The sequence below is a fragment of the Heterocephalus glaber genome, unplaced genomic scaffold, assembly GCF_053883595.1.
Source record: "Heterocephalus glaber isolate CG9 unplaced genomic scaffold, H.glaber_assembly_v1.0 deba00001673, whole genome shotgun sequence".
Classification (NCBI taxonomy): Eukaryota; Metazoa; Chordata; class Mammalia; order Rodentia; family Bathyergidae; genus Heterocephalus; species Heterocephalus glaber.
In genome coordinates this window covers 23,379,051-23,393,568 of record NW_028258410.1, presented here as the reverse complement: position 1 = coordinate 23,393,568, position 14,518 = coordinate 23,379,051, and the positions used below count along the sequence as shown (strand labels likewise).

The 14,518-nt window shown below is 45.9% G+C and overlaps 1 protein-coding gene across 1 annotated transcript; it reads right to left on the bottom strand.

Moving 5' to 3' along the window:
- Window positions 1-7,570: 7,570 nt before the first annotated feature.
- On the bottom strand, window positions 7,571-13,603 carry Fitm2 (fat storage inducing transmembrane protein 2). Its single transcript, XM_004858192.3, has 2 exons — window positions 13,342-13,603; window positions 7,571-11,427 (listed from the first exon to the last, which is right to left on the bottom strand). The coding sequence occupies exons 1-2, from the start codon at window positions 13,512-13,514 to the stop codon at window positions 10,812-10,814; spliced, it is 789 nt and encodes a 262-aa protein (XP_004858249.1). The 5' UTR covers window positions 13,515-13,603; the 3' UTR covers window positions 7,571-10,811.
- Between the last annotated feature and the right edge of the window lie 915 nt (window positions 13,604-14,518).

Sequence of the window (14,518 nt, the reverse complement as noted above, 5' to 3'; positions counted from 1 at the left end):
TCACTCTGGAGAAGGTGGGATTCTCTTCTCATTGCTCCTCAGTTTCAGATATCAGTCGTACCTCAACATACTATAGTATACAGATTAAATTTAAATTTAACCATCACCAGCATCCCTTCTATTCAGTGTGCACACACATGACAACAAAGAAGAAAACCTTTTTGGCTGCTATATTCCTCTTTCTGAAATTGATCTCAAGGTTATTGTTGACATTCCTAATCTCTCTTTTTTCCATTGGCTTTTCTATGTTGTCTTTGCCTCAGATAGCACTGCAGCTGGCTGGGGTAGTTTAAACTGGTAAAATGACTCCGATATAGGTGGTCCTTGAGTTGCTGTAATTTTCTAGTAGTTTTTTACTATTGGATGTGCAAACATTATGGGGCACTCCAGAGAATTCTGTTTCCACACATAGTCTTTCATGCTACCCACTGTATAGGATCAACCCTTGTGCTCTTGGTAATCTGCATCAATTCCCTCAGCCAGTAGATACCTACTTCTTTGCCTATAGTTTCAATGGTATGACCAGGTCAAAATGGCCAAGCAACGGTCTAAACTTCAAATTCAATTGAACCATTGATGTATTCCTTGATTGAGGCATTTCTCCTTCAGTAACTATAATTTCAAAATCCCAAGTTTCAGGTTTGGGCAGCAATAGTTTTATGAATGAGTCATTAAGTATAATGGAGTAGTTACATTCCCTTCCACCTTAGCACTGCTTGACCCACATTTTCTGGTCATGAGAGAAATAACTGGTTGGCTCAAAGCACAGTATACACTGCTCCCTCTAGGGCAGTATCCAATACTGTAGTTTCTTCCAGCTGGCACTGTAACAAACCCAGAAGTAGCCCATTCATTGTCCTGGTAAGTCCAGTTGCTTCTAGATAAGAGTATATGACAATTGCCAGGGATTTAGCTCAGTGGTTCCACTGCCTGCCTCGCAAGCACAAGGTTACGAGTTCGATCCCCAGCATGAAAAAAAAAAAAGTATATGACAAGACCAGAAAATTCCTTAGATACAAGCACACCACTGCATTTCTTTTGCTGGGATATCAACCCTTTGTTCAGAAGTAATATCATGTGGTATGGTAAGACTGCAACCAAGGTAATCATAAATGCATGCATGCAGTGGTCAAAGAAGGCAAATCCACTTAAAGAAGTAGTACACACTTCTCCCTCCATAGTGGAAGTGGTTCGGTGTGGCCAATCTGCCCCTGAAATGGCTACTGTTTACGGTGAATGGTGTCATATCAGGAACTCTAGGGAAGTTGGCTACTCAACTTAATTAGCTAAATTGGTCTTGATGACAGGAAGTCCATGTTGTCCCGTCCATTATAATTGTAGCTCAATTACCATGTCCAGACTGTATATGAACCTATTAGACAAGCCATAGGTGGATGGGGAAAAAGAATGACTGACGTCCACAGAAAATACCATCTTGTCTGTTGGTTTCTTGGCACATGGTCTCTGCAATGAGCGCTTTTTGTAGAGTATTGATATAGTGCACAATTATTCTCCCATCCAGTGCCCCTTGTTAGAGGTCCATTCATATAGCTTGCCCTACAGACTTCCTTATTACTAATCCTCCAGTCTTGTTCTTTCCATGTTCCTGATCATCCAGCCAAGCCTTCCATTCCATGCATATGTATAGGTTCATATTCTGGACTTCTGTATCCATCTTGGTAAAGCGAACAACCAGATATACTGCTGAGAACTCTGCTCACTGAAAGGATTTACCTTTGCAGAGTCTTCCAGAGCATTTCTATAGTGATGTGAGTACCTACTTCTACTTGGCGCCAGGCCTGAGCTTTTTCTTCCTGCATCAACTGATTACAGGGACTCCACCACCAGAAGACCTTAGGTGTTGTCTGAGGAAGAGGCAGCAATGTGGCAGAAGAGATGGCACTGTCTGCACATATCACTTTCACTTGATAAAATACTGCTGTATATGCATGCTTAGCATATGGCTTGATGAATCAGGTGACACCCAGGTCATGATGGAGAGCTCAGGTTGCCAATCACTTGGTGTCTCATGGCCAGGTGTTCAGTCTCTATCAGGGCCCAGTGGCAAGCCAGATGCTATTTCTCAAAAGGGCAACTATTGTTTACAAAAGATGACATAATGTTATTCTGTGTAATAGTGGGAGGCATTGAGATTTTCCTCTTAGGGCTTGCTGGAAGCTCCAGAGTGCATGCCTGTCTCATAGATAATGTCAGTACCACTGGATCTACTGGGTCATAAGGCTCAACTGGCAGAGTATCTTATATGGTCACCTAAATATGCTCTGAGACCAATTCAAACCTGGCAGCCCTATGGGTTATTCAGTAAATGGTTTGGAACAGCACATACAAACGTGTATATGTTTCCTCCCAAATCCAAAGAAGGCCACCAATTTTGTCTTTTTTCTTTTAGTGGTAGTTGAAGCAACTTGTCTTTCACTTGGAGGGAATGTTTTCCATCTCCAAAGGATATTTTAACCATTTCATTTCCAGAGAGAAGGCAGAGATGACTGTCTTGGCGACCCAAGAAGTTGAGCTTGGAAGAATGTTACACATTAGTCTCTTCTGTCTGCTGAAGCAAGAGCAATGGCAGAAGAGGAAGATCCCTGGCAGGAGGAGGATGAGGAGAAAAATCCATTTACAAACTCTCCTGAGCGCCTACCCTGGGCCAGTCTCTAAATAAGACCTAGTCCCCAACTCCAGGGGAGTTGTGCTGAAGGAGAGAGCAACATTGTTTGCAGGTCAGGAGAACTCTAGCAGCAGGACTGGAAGCAAATGAGCACAGTGTGGTAAGTGAAGGCTTTCCCTGGCTTCTTGGGAGAAGGGCTGGCTGATCAGCAGGAAGAGGGGGAGGTTTGCTGATCCTGCTGAGACTCAGATTTAATTACTCCTAGCAAAGCCAGAGAAATTCTGTTTCAGTTCAGAGGCAGAGAAGGTTTTCATCTGTAAGAAGAGCTCATTGCTCTACTTAGAACCTGAGGAAAGACTGCTGCACAACTGAGCTGCATCTCCACCAAATGCACAACACACTGCAGTTTTCCTAAAGGTATCTGCATGGAGACAGCAAGGAATCCAGGCCTGGAGAAGTGGAAAGAAACTAGATGGGGTACAGGAGGTAAAGAATATAGAATTGTTAGGGTGAATGCTGAGCTGTTTTAACAAAAAGAAACCCCAAGACCTGGAAGGGTAAAGGTTCAGTTATCTTCCATTAACAAAGCGAGTGGGATACATTGGTGTGGAGCCTACTCCCTGCCCTCATTCTTTCCATGCTGTGGCTCCATTTTCCAATGCCCTATCTTCACCTACATGGTCAAAACTCAGTTGGAGAGGCTGGGGTGTAGCTCAGCAGCAGAGCACTTGCATAGTGTGTATGAGCCCCTGGGCTCTGCACCCAGCACTCCTCCAGGAAAACTAACAAACCCTCAGTCGTGGGAAGGCCAAGTTTTATGTGATATGATAGGGAAGGAACAGTGGGGGAGCAATGTGAGGCCTAGACTTGAACGAGCATCCTATCACTACTGCCCACTTAAGCAAGAACTTAATTACAAGGCTGGGGGCTGGGGATGTGGCTTAGTGGTAGAGGGCTTGCAAGGTCCAGGAACTTCAGACCTGTGCTACAGCTTGGGGACACGGTTTTCTACATTCATTGCACAATTTACCTAGGAGTCGATCTAAATTGAAAACATGGCTTCAACATATGGTTTTGTGGGTCCCCCCCTTGATAAAGTGAGTGACAATAACAGAGGCACATTAGGACTTACCGTGTACTTGACATTTATATCATGCCTTCCATACACTAGCCCCTGTTCTAAGCACTTTGCAAGTATTAATTCATTTGATCCTCATAACCTTGTGAAGTCAGTTCTATTTCCTGTTTTACAAATGAGAAAACAGAGGCACAGAGAGGTTAAGAAATTTACTCAAGGACACAAAGCCAGTGTGTATGGCACAGCCAAGATTTGAACCCAGGCTGTTTTCATCTTTTCAGTCCTTGGCTTCTCCAAGTGCTTTATGAGCTGTGACATTGTCGGGGTAGGTTGGGGGACTCTGCTTTTGATGCTCAGGACACAGTTTGGAGCTGCTTGCTTTGTTGTCTGTACCCACTGAAGGTAGATCCATGTCTCTGAATTAATGTTGTGCCCCCTGTGCCTAGCACAGAGCCTGGCACACTGCGTGTTCCTCAACTACTATGCTGGTGACTGTGCACTGAGGTGAGGCCGTAGCAATCCCGCCTTACACCCCAGAAACAGGCTCAGAGGCTGACCCGGTTGAGGACACACAGCCTGTGCCCACCTCTTTCTGCCTCCCAACGTCATGCTAGATATAATATTGCTCATTCTTTGAAGGGACTGTCTCAGATTACTACATGGAGTTACTATAATTTATGTGACTGACTGGCATTTGGGTTCTTGACAATTTTTCACGTTTGCAGACAACTGTAATCAAATCTTTCTAGAAGTGTTTCCCCATGCAAACTCCTACACTGAGACTGTTGGGTCTGCGCATTTGACGTCTGAATACTACCAGGTCACCATGTAAGCAGGTGGTACCCACCTGCAGTCCCTTCCCCTAGGGGAGAAAGCGCCTATTCATTGCTCTCGGTGTTCAACTTTAAAAGCCCTCTATGAGAGGTCACTGGGGAAATTTCTAATGATGTCTAAACTATGGGGTTCTCTTAACAGAAGCTACCTCTTTTGTTTTCTTTCTTTCTTTTTTTTTTTTAGGTGGGAGATGGGACTCAGTCTTGCCCAGGCTGATTGGAAACTCCTGGGTTCAAGTGATCCCCTTACCTCAGCCTCCCAAGTGCTGGGATTACAGGTGTGTGCCAATGTGCCCAGGTAGAACTTATCTTCTTGATACCTATTACAATGTTTTGATTTCAGAGACTTTTAAAAAGACCCCTGCAGCTCACCCCTCTAGGAATTAGGTTCATGTCCCATGTCCAATAAGCACACAGAAACCCATACAGTCGGTCCAAAATACATTAGTGTCCATGCAGAGAAAAAGGAGGTGGCAGTGATAAACTGCACCTGAAGTCAGCTCGCCTATCTCTCACTGAGAAGCCAGCTGCCACCTCAGCCCTGAGTGGGAGTTTCTTTTCATGTTGTTCTCCAAAATAAAAGCCATAATCAACTTGGGAAGAACTTTTTGTCAAGCAGAACAGAGAATAAGAGTGCAGAGGATTAGAAGGCTGGTGAATAAAAAGGAAGGCTGGTGAGACTCTAGTCTATCTACACTTTATCAGATGAGACTGAGACTCGGAGATGTTCAGCGACTACTTCAAGGTCACAGAACTGCAGAAAAAGCAGAGGCAGAACCTAATCCAATCCAGGTACAGAATCCTACCTTCTAGCTGAGAGCTCCTTGTATTGTGGCAGGGCACATTCATGGTCTCCACTGACAGCTCTTTAAGTCTGAGATTCTTCAATCTTGATGACCTTTAAAAATGACAGGAAAAGCTGGGCACAGTGGTACAAGCCTATAATACTAGCTACTAGGGAGGCTGAGGCAGGAGGATCACAAATTTGAGGCCAACCTGAGCAATTCAGCAAGATATAACTAAAAATGAAATTTTAAATAAATACTGGAGATATGGCTCAGTGGTGGAGTGCTTGTTTAATGTATGTGAGGGCTTAGGTTCAATACACTATACCATCACCTCCAAAGGAAAGTTAGGTTTCCCTTGGAAAGGGCTATATGAATAAAAATATGAAAGCTGTCTATGATGTGCCTTTGCATGTGCTATCCCCAGTGCCTTGGCTTCCTTTTCCTACAGAATTGCTTGGTCTCTTCTTTATCCTTCAATACCCAAAAGAATTGTCACTTCCTGTGAAAATCATACCTGTTTCTCTAAGGCACTGCTTGTTCCCTACTCTATGTCCCCAGGCCCTGACTGGTACTATATTTGGGTTCTGAGAATACTTAATGGTGGGACTGGTTCCTCTCCATGAGAGTAAAATTCTCAAATCAGAGATGTGTTAAATTCATCTTTGCAAACCTAGATGTGATGGTTGATCCTGATTATCAGCTTGATTGGATTGAGAAATGTCCAGGAAATTAGTAAAGCACACTTCCAGGTGGGTCTGCAGGTACCCAGAAACAAATGCATCGTGAGGGCTCCAACCTCATCCGTGGATCAATACACTGATGAGGTCATAATTTGATGGCATCATTGGGAGGTAATGGAAACTTAGGAGGCAGAGCCTCACTGAAGGGAGTGGGTCATGGGGACATGGCCTTGCGGACTATATCAGGTCCCTGGCCCCTCCCTCTCTGGTTCTTTCCCCCCTCCCTGCTTCCTGGCTGCCAGGAGGTGGGCTAATATTCTGCCTCACCTCAGGCCCAGAAACAATGGAGCCAGCCAACCATGGACTGAAACCTCTGAAACAGTGAGCCAAAATAAATCTTTTCACCTTTGACTTTTCTTCTCAGGTATTTGACCACAATGACAAAAGCTTACTAACACCCGTACACAGCTTAAGCTATGAAAGGATGGGCTTTGGAGCATAAACTCCACAAGGGTGGGATCTGATCATCTTACCCTAGTTCCTAGCTCATAACGTGAACCCAGGAAGGGGTTGTTGCTGCTGAAGGGGTGTGAACAGGGAAGCTGTGCAGCGTGAATCAATTCAAATTCTGGAGCCAGGGAGATTTCAACAGACACTGCCTAGAGGTGCCAAGCTGGTGAGCCTGGCAAGTGAGAGAGCAATAAAAGGCACAAGAAGCTGTCATGGTTAGTGGCCTCCAGGGCCACAGACCACCTGCAAAGGGGACCTCACCCCAGTGAACTTTGTCACTGCTCTTCAGCCTTCCTTTTGTGAGGTTCACCTCTCTTCTAACATGGCTGACTCAGCCCTCTGGATCATAAGACAGAGGGAGGAAGGAAGGCAGGCTAAGAAATAGATATACAGATCTACAGAGTCCACCAAAAAATGTATACACACTTCAGGAAAAGAAAAATATTATGACGTTTTTTTCAACGAATGGTGTTACCTTCATATGGGGGACCCTAGAGAATGTTATCACAGAAAACCCACCACACTGCTGGCCCTTAGAGAAGAAACGGAAAATGCATGTGGAGCAATCTCAATGACCAAGGTTACCCAAGCAGCAGTCCACCATAGTAATGAATGTCTGGAAGCTAATGGCTACCATTTTGAGCACCTCTTGTAATTGTAGAGGACAAAGGTAACTTGTATTAATCTCATGATGTCTCAATAAATTTAGCATTAAAATATTTATACAAGTTTTTCTTTTCTTTCCTTTTTGGTGTGTGGTACCGGGGATCAAACTCAGGACCTTACGCTTACCAGGCAGGCACAGCACCACTGAGCTACATCCCTGGCCTATACAAGTTTTTCTTTTCCTGAAGTGTGTATATATTTTTTGGTGGACTCTGTAGATATCAAGACTTAGGCGAGAGAGAGAGAGAGAGAGAGAGGAATACCGGCCATGATATATCCTATATGTAACAAATAATTCAAGAAAGAAACACCTACTCCCATGGTCTTTGGTTTGCTGGGCCCTGGACCTCCTTAGGGTGTTGGAAAGGAACACACACAATGCTGGAATGTAGGGTTTGATTGTCTCCATTGTGTTTTAATTTGCTTGTTTATACATGGGATCTGTGTGTATATAACAGTGGCAGGAGCCATTCTCTAAATACAATCTGGTACCCAGACGATGACAGATGAATGTGGAAATGAGGCGTCAGTGAAAGAACCTTCACATAGAGGAAAATAAGCACGGCAGAACCCTATAATCACTTATGCTCCGAAACCTCTAGTTGAGCACCTGGGGACAACAGATACTTTTCAGAAGATGAGACTATTCCAACAGACCCAGACTCTGAGTGGCCCCCAAAAGATGTTAGTTTCTCTGCCTTCTCTAGAGGAACCAGAACATTCCCAAAGTCATCGAGAAGCAGTGGCATGGAGATTATCACCTGTTAAGTACATATGCTCAGCACTTTCTATGCATCATCTCCCTTGATCCTAATGGTGCCATCTCCACTTTAGAGATGAGGAAGACAAAGTGTGGGCCACAATCGTATGGCTATTGCAAATGGGGCCAAGATCTGAACCTACATCCCATGTTTGCCTGAGCCCAAACTCTCACTTATGCATGATTTTTCTGAAGAAAAGGCAAGGTGCTAACGGGGATGGGTGTAGTTCAGAAGTAGAGGGCATGCTCAGCATATACACGGGCCTGGGCTCCATCCCAGCACTCCAAAAAAGAAAAAAAAATGGTGCTAAGAATGAGCAATTGGTGGAAGCCTAACCCATACAAGGCTGGATAACTGACATTTCCTATATATAATGTTAAGCCTAGATCAGACCTCATACGAAAAATGTTTGGAGACTGAGTTGTGACAAGTAAACTTCTGATCACCCTGTGCCCTCTGGTGCTGATCACCCATTCTCTTCTGGTGCTGAACATGGAACTTAGGGGAGACTTCAACCCCTTCAACAAGCCCTGGGCACCTACCCCAGCCCCACTCCCAAGCCTCCTGGACTGATGGAAACTTGAGTGTGGAATGCCCCTCTCTAGTCCACTTGTCACATCTTCCATAGCACTGTGGTGACACCTCACTGCCTGTGTTTCTCCCCGTTTTGGAACAACATCTCACATCTCCTGTTTTGATAAAGTTGGCCCACAGCTCAACAGCATATAAAATACATATTTTAAATATATTTCTTTTTCTTTTTTTTTTTTTTTTTTGGTACCGGGGATGGAATTCGGGTCCTTGTGCTTGAGGAGCAGGCAGCAAAACCACTGAGCTAAATCCCCGGCCCCTTTTAAATATATTTCTATATAAAAAAATTTACCCTGAAGATGTGCCAAGCTCCTAACAACCTTGGGTTGAGTTAAGCCAGTCGAGTGTAGAGCTTATCAGTTAATGGTATTATCCAGCGTGACTGGGGAAGGGGCACCAAAGCAGCTTCAAGGGCAGTTATTTATAAGGCAAGGGGCTCAGTCTGAAAGGCCTAAGGAGAAGAGAGGGGACATCTTACAAAATGTGGAGCTGTGTCTTGTGGGATGGAGGTGACAGGATTTCTAGCCCTCCCCAGCATTCTTACCAGGAAGGCTGGAAACTGAGAAGTACTGCAGAGAAGAAAGAAAAGATGAGCTGATTCCAAGGCCAGTGAACAGGCCCAGGTTTTGCACTGGTTTGTTGGTGGCGCAAGTAAGAGGGCATGGGGCCAAAGTCATGGCACCATCTAATAAGGATGTCTTCGCAACAAGGCTGGCTTCCGGCCACTGGAGGGAGACTTGACTTCACTTCTGAGATATTATAATCATGTCCAAAGGTGAAAATGACTTGGCCCACACCATAGGCACTACTGCACTTGTCCTGTGACCCTGAAACGCTCTTCTGTCTACACAACTGATATGTGGTCAGGAAAGTTTCAGTCCAAAATAGACATTTTGCAAAATTACTCTGACTCAGTTTTAAACTCACCAAATTATTAGCCTGATTTCTCATTTCATTCTTATTAGAATAACCCCATGAGGTGAAATTTAATACTATAAGCCAAGAGTCTGGTTTATAAAAAGTAAATTAGTGTTCTAGGCCGGGCATGGTGGCTTACACTTTAATCCCAGCCCTCTGGAGGCTGAGGCAGGAGGATTGCCCTGAGTTCGAGGCCAGCCTGGGTTCCATAGTAAGTTTGAGGCCAGTCTGAACTACAGAGTGAGACCCTGTCTCAAAAAAAAAAAAAAAGAAAAAAGGAAATCAGTGTTCTAAAAACAAAACCCTCAAAACAATCTACATGTGCCAAAGTGGAACACTGGAGCTCAGTCATTTTCAGGAGTTTTGTCAACAAAGAACAAACGCCATAGTTGTTATTAAAAACTATAAAGCAGTCACTAAAAATAGAGGAGGGAAAAAAGGGTAAACCTTATTGCTCCAAAATCCAACATACAACAATAGACAACATGGACAAAAATTACCATTGTTCGGTTCGTTAAAATCACCCAGTGCTGGGGCCGGGGATTTAGCTCAGTGGTTTCGCCGCCTGTTGCGCAAGCGCAAGGACCTGAGTTTGATCCCCGGCACCAAAAAAAAAAAAAAAAATCACCCAGTGCTCAGTTATAGAAGCACTGCAGCTTAATGGCTCATTTTAGTGGCTGATCACAGCCAACTTTGATATTCAACATTCTCCTGAAGAAACAAATACCATAACCAGAGAGTGTCTTTCAGGCACTGGGGTGTTTTATACAGAACCCTGCCAGAAATAAATGCTTATGGCAAAACTGACCAGAGGGGAATACTGTTTAAAAAACAAAAAACAGGGCCGGGGATTTAGCTCAGTGGTTCTGCCGCCTGCCTCGCAAGTGCAAGGACCCGAGTTCGATCCCCCGTACCAACATCAAAAAACCAAAAAAACTCCCAGAAAACAAAAACCAGCATCAATAGCCACTGAAATCAAAAGACAACTAGAATCAGGACGAGGGCAACTGAGGAGTCCTGAGGTTCTGGCCTCTCCTTGAGCCACGTCACAGAGCGCTTCATAATTCTGTCTCTTCACTGAGCTTTCAGCTTTACCCTCTAGAGACAAAGGGTGTTCCAGATTAAGATCAAGTCTTACCAGGGACAAAAACAGTCTGGTGGGAATGATGGTTTTGGTGAAACAGGCAATATGCCTAGAAGAATCTAAGGACTGAACTCACACCCGAGACTCCACCACCATTCCCCAAAACTGCCCAGTAAGCTTCCTCTCTCAAGTGGAACCATTAATTCTGCCAATCACTAAATAAATTAAGTGGAAAATACATTAGCCATCGTCCTGCCATCCCACCTTTTGTTTCTCTCATTCCTTGTGACTGTCTTGCCTCAAATTCAGGGAAGAGCTCTGGGGAGGAAGTCCTGGAGAAAAGGATTTCTGATACCAAAATCTGTATGTCCCATACCAGCCCAGCAAACCAAACAAGGTGCCAGACACCTTCTGGGACACATCATGGAAATAAACGGCTGTGCACAGAAACATCCACATCCAAATGAAGGTCAAGAGGCCCAGGGCGACGACCAAGGTGGTAATGGCGGTATGGAGGCAGTGGCTCCGATCTGTCTTCAGCTCATGAAGCACGGCCATCTCCTCCACAATCATGAGGGCGCAGAAGGTCAGCAGGAAGGAGTGGCCTGAGACGTCAAAGCCATGCCAGAAGCCTCCTTCCCGGTGGCAGTGCTGCTTGCTCCGGTGCTCCTCTCTGACCCCCTCCAGGGCTGGTGAATGGTAGCAATTGCCTGTGTAGTGCTCGATGTTGGAGAAGAGGGCTGTGCAGATGTACCAGATGGCTGTGCCCACAAGCAAGGTGCTCAGCCGCCGTAGGACCAGGCTGGCCTTGCCTGTCAGGTGGTAGTTGGTGAGGGCAATGAAAGGCAGGAGGAGACAGAATGTCCAGGCCCAGGCCACTTTGACAAAATACCTGACAGAAGAGGAAAGTAGAGTGAAGAGGGGACATGGTGGTGAGAAAACAATGTTATGACTTGGGTCTCTGGGCTTCCAAGAGAGAGAAAATGAGAAAATGTGGCCAAAACTATAGATCCTAAGAGCTATTATGTTAAGTCCTACTATGTGCTTCACTTACTAAGTGAAGTTATTTAGTCTTTAAAGGTATGAGGTAGGTGCTATTACGAGCCCCCTTGTACAGATAAGGAAACTGAGGCACAGAGAAGCACACTGCCAATATGGAGGTCTTAAGTAAGGAGCTGGGTTCAAACCCAGTCTTGTTTTTAATACTGTGTTATTTGCTCAGGGGGCCAATAATAACTGAGCATCGACCAGATGCCAGGAACTTTTACAAACATTTACTTGCCACAGGACACTCATAATTGCCTAGAAAGAAACATGCAGTATTGTCTGTTTCATTTTAGCCCAGAATCTTGAGGCTCAGAAAAATGCAGTTCCTTGCCCAGGGCCATGCTCACACACAGCAAACACAAATTAAAACATGGGCAGAAAAAGTCTTTGAACACGGAGCTTTATTTCAAGTTTGAAGACCCAGGATTTGAACCTGACTCTGACTTCACTTTGCATACATCTCTCTAGGCATCAGTTTCCTCTACAGGGAAATCAAGTTGTGGGGACCAAATAGATTCCAAGATCCCTTCCAGATCCAATGACTCACCACTAGTTTCCTCCCATTAATTAACACAGTACCTTGGACCAAAACGCCAGAATCCATGGCTACCACCAAACAACAGGGACTCATTTGCCACTCTGCTTGGCTCCTAGCTTGCCCAGGCTAGATCAAGCAGTGGTTCTCTTGTCTGTCTCCCCCGTGCTCATGAAAGGTGGCTGACCTGGGGGCTAGCTGCAGGAAACACACACAAAAGAGACTTGAGGCTACTGCCACTCTCATAATCTATTCTTAGCCCAACAGGGGAGGGTGGGTGAGGACAGAAGGTCGGGCAAGGACAGAATGCCTCTTTCCTAGGTTCCAACAGTTTCTCAGCCACCACCCAAGAGCCTGTCACTAAAGTCTTCACTGGCACCGATTAGGAGGTGCTCGCCAGAGCCAAGGCTTGTTGGGCATTGGATGGAGCTGCCTGGGAGAGAAACTAGGGTTTAAGTAGATAACCAAAGTTGGACTGACTCTCGGGGGATTCTGGAGACACTATTTCTGAAGAACTAGGTTCATATCAACAGAGAAGTTTCATCTTTAATTTTCCTTTATTACTGCAACAGTGTTTTTGTGTTATAAATTTACAATCCAGGAATTAAAAGAAGTGGGTGGGTGTAGTAACGACGTGTCCCAAAGAGCCCTGCTGGGATTGCTTTTCTGGACCATTGCCATCCACTTTGGGTGGCTGAGAAAGTCCAAGGAGATCCAGGAGAAAGGTCAGAGAGTGGCGGGTTCCACTCCTCTACCAGTATCTTGGAGTGGGGATTCTGGCACAGGCCCACGAAGGATTCTCAAAAGGGCTGGTGGTGGCGGTGGGGTCTTTAAAAGGTGGTGACTGGATTCTGTGAGCGAGGATCTGAGACAGGCAGGCAAGAGGGAGGTGACCTATCCCAAACAGGGAAGGGACAGCTCCTCGTTCCAAGGAGAGGTGGGTGAGGCTGGTTCACCCTCCCATCCCACTCCACACTCCTACATACACAGACACTACGCACCCCTGCCGTCCTGCCTGCCCCGTCAAACTCAGGCTGCCCTCTCCGAATCTACAAACACGAAATGCCAATGATACTAGCTACTCCCGGGTCTCCGAGTCGCGACAGCCACGCAGATGCCGCTGTCACAGTTGGAAGGCTCGCCCGTCACGGGAGCTAACCCCAGCTATTCGGCCGAGGCCACCCCGAGGTTGTGGAATAATGGGAGGACCCAGGGCGCACTCACACGTTCAGGACGTTGCGCTTGTTGCTGAGGTAGCTCTCGGGCAGCGGAGAGAGCTCTTTGAGGAGTGAGCCCGCCAGCATGGAGGTCACCAGCGCCCACGGCAAGTAACGTCGCACGGCCGCCCGCACTAGGGTCCCCCGGAGGAACCACTCGCAGCGCTCCAGATGCTCCATGCCGGACCTCGTGGGCCACCGTCCTCCTCCGGGTCCCCTCTCGGCCACCGTCCTGCCCTTCTAGGCTGGCCCCACCACCTCCCTTCCAGCGCATGCGCGCCATTCGCGGGCCCCACCCCTTGCAGAGCGCTCAGGTTACGGAACCTGCCCACGCCCTCTTGTGGCCATTGCGGGGCTTTGCAGCGTGCTTGAATGTGACTGAGCGCCCCAACTCTGCCGCTTCAGTGTTGCACCGCCAGACGTCAGGCTTCGGCTGCTGTGGTTCCCCTTGGTCTCTAAGTCTTGCCCAGATGTGGGAAAAGGCGTTTGTGTTTGCTGGAAGTTGAGGAAGAATTAATGTAACCCTGAAGTAATTGGAACAGTAGTTACAGCATCATTTAGCATCTCTGGGAGACTTGGAGAAAGTGCCTCCGTGTGCGCCTTAGTTTTCTCATCTGTAGAAGGGGAGACAAGAGATCAGCTTTTCCCAAGAGCTAGTTTATGAACTCAGGGATTCCTTAGGGTCGTCTAGGTATAAAGGGACATGAGATGGAATTTCATTGGAAAGTAAATCTGTAAACTAATTAGTAAATTTTAAAAAATTAAATGTATTTTCTTTTTTGAAATTAAATTAAATTTATTTATTTGGTTCCGGGAATCAAACTCAGGACTTTGCGCTTGCCAGGCAGGTGTGGCGCCATTGAGCTACATTCCTGGCCCTAAATGTATTTTCATTTAAAACAGTTGTGCTTATTAATGAAAATGCTGGATCCTGGGGGTTAATGGAACTGACACAAGGGTGTTGGTGACTCCATTCACCACAGAGATAAACCTTCACCCCCTGGTAACTTGGGACATCTAAATCAGGGTTTCCCAATGATGAGTCAGTCATTCCTTTGCCTTTGCATTCCTTTCCTGTGGCGGCTGTAAAAAATTACCATAAACTTGTTGGTTTAGGACAGCAGAAACTCTTTCACAGTTCTGGAAGCCTGAGGTCCAGAAACCAGGTGTCTGTAGGGTGGGCT

What these genes read in the sequence shown, in the direction of transcription:
- Fitm2 (XM_004858192.3), bottom strand. Translation starts at nt 13,514, where the DNA reads ATGGAGCATCTGGAGCGCTGCGAGTGGTTCCTCCGGGGGACCCTAGTG. An exon ending in AAGCGCAACGTCCTGAACGT is followed by an intron (nt 11,428 to 13,341) that starts GTGAGTGCGCCC and finishes CTCTTCTGTCAG; the next exon opens with GTATTTTGTCAAAGTGGCCT.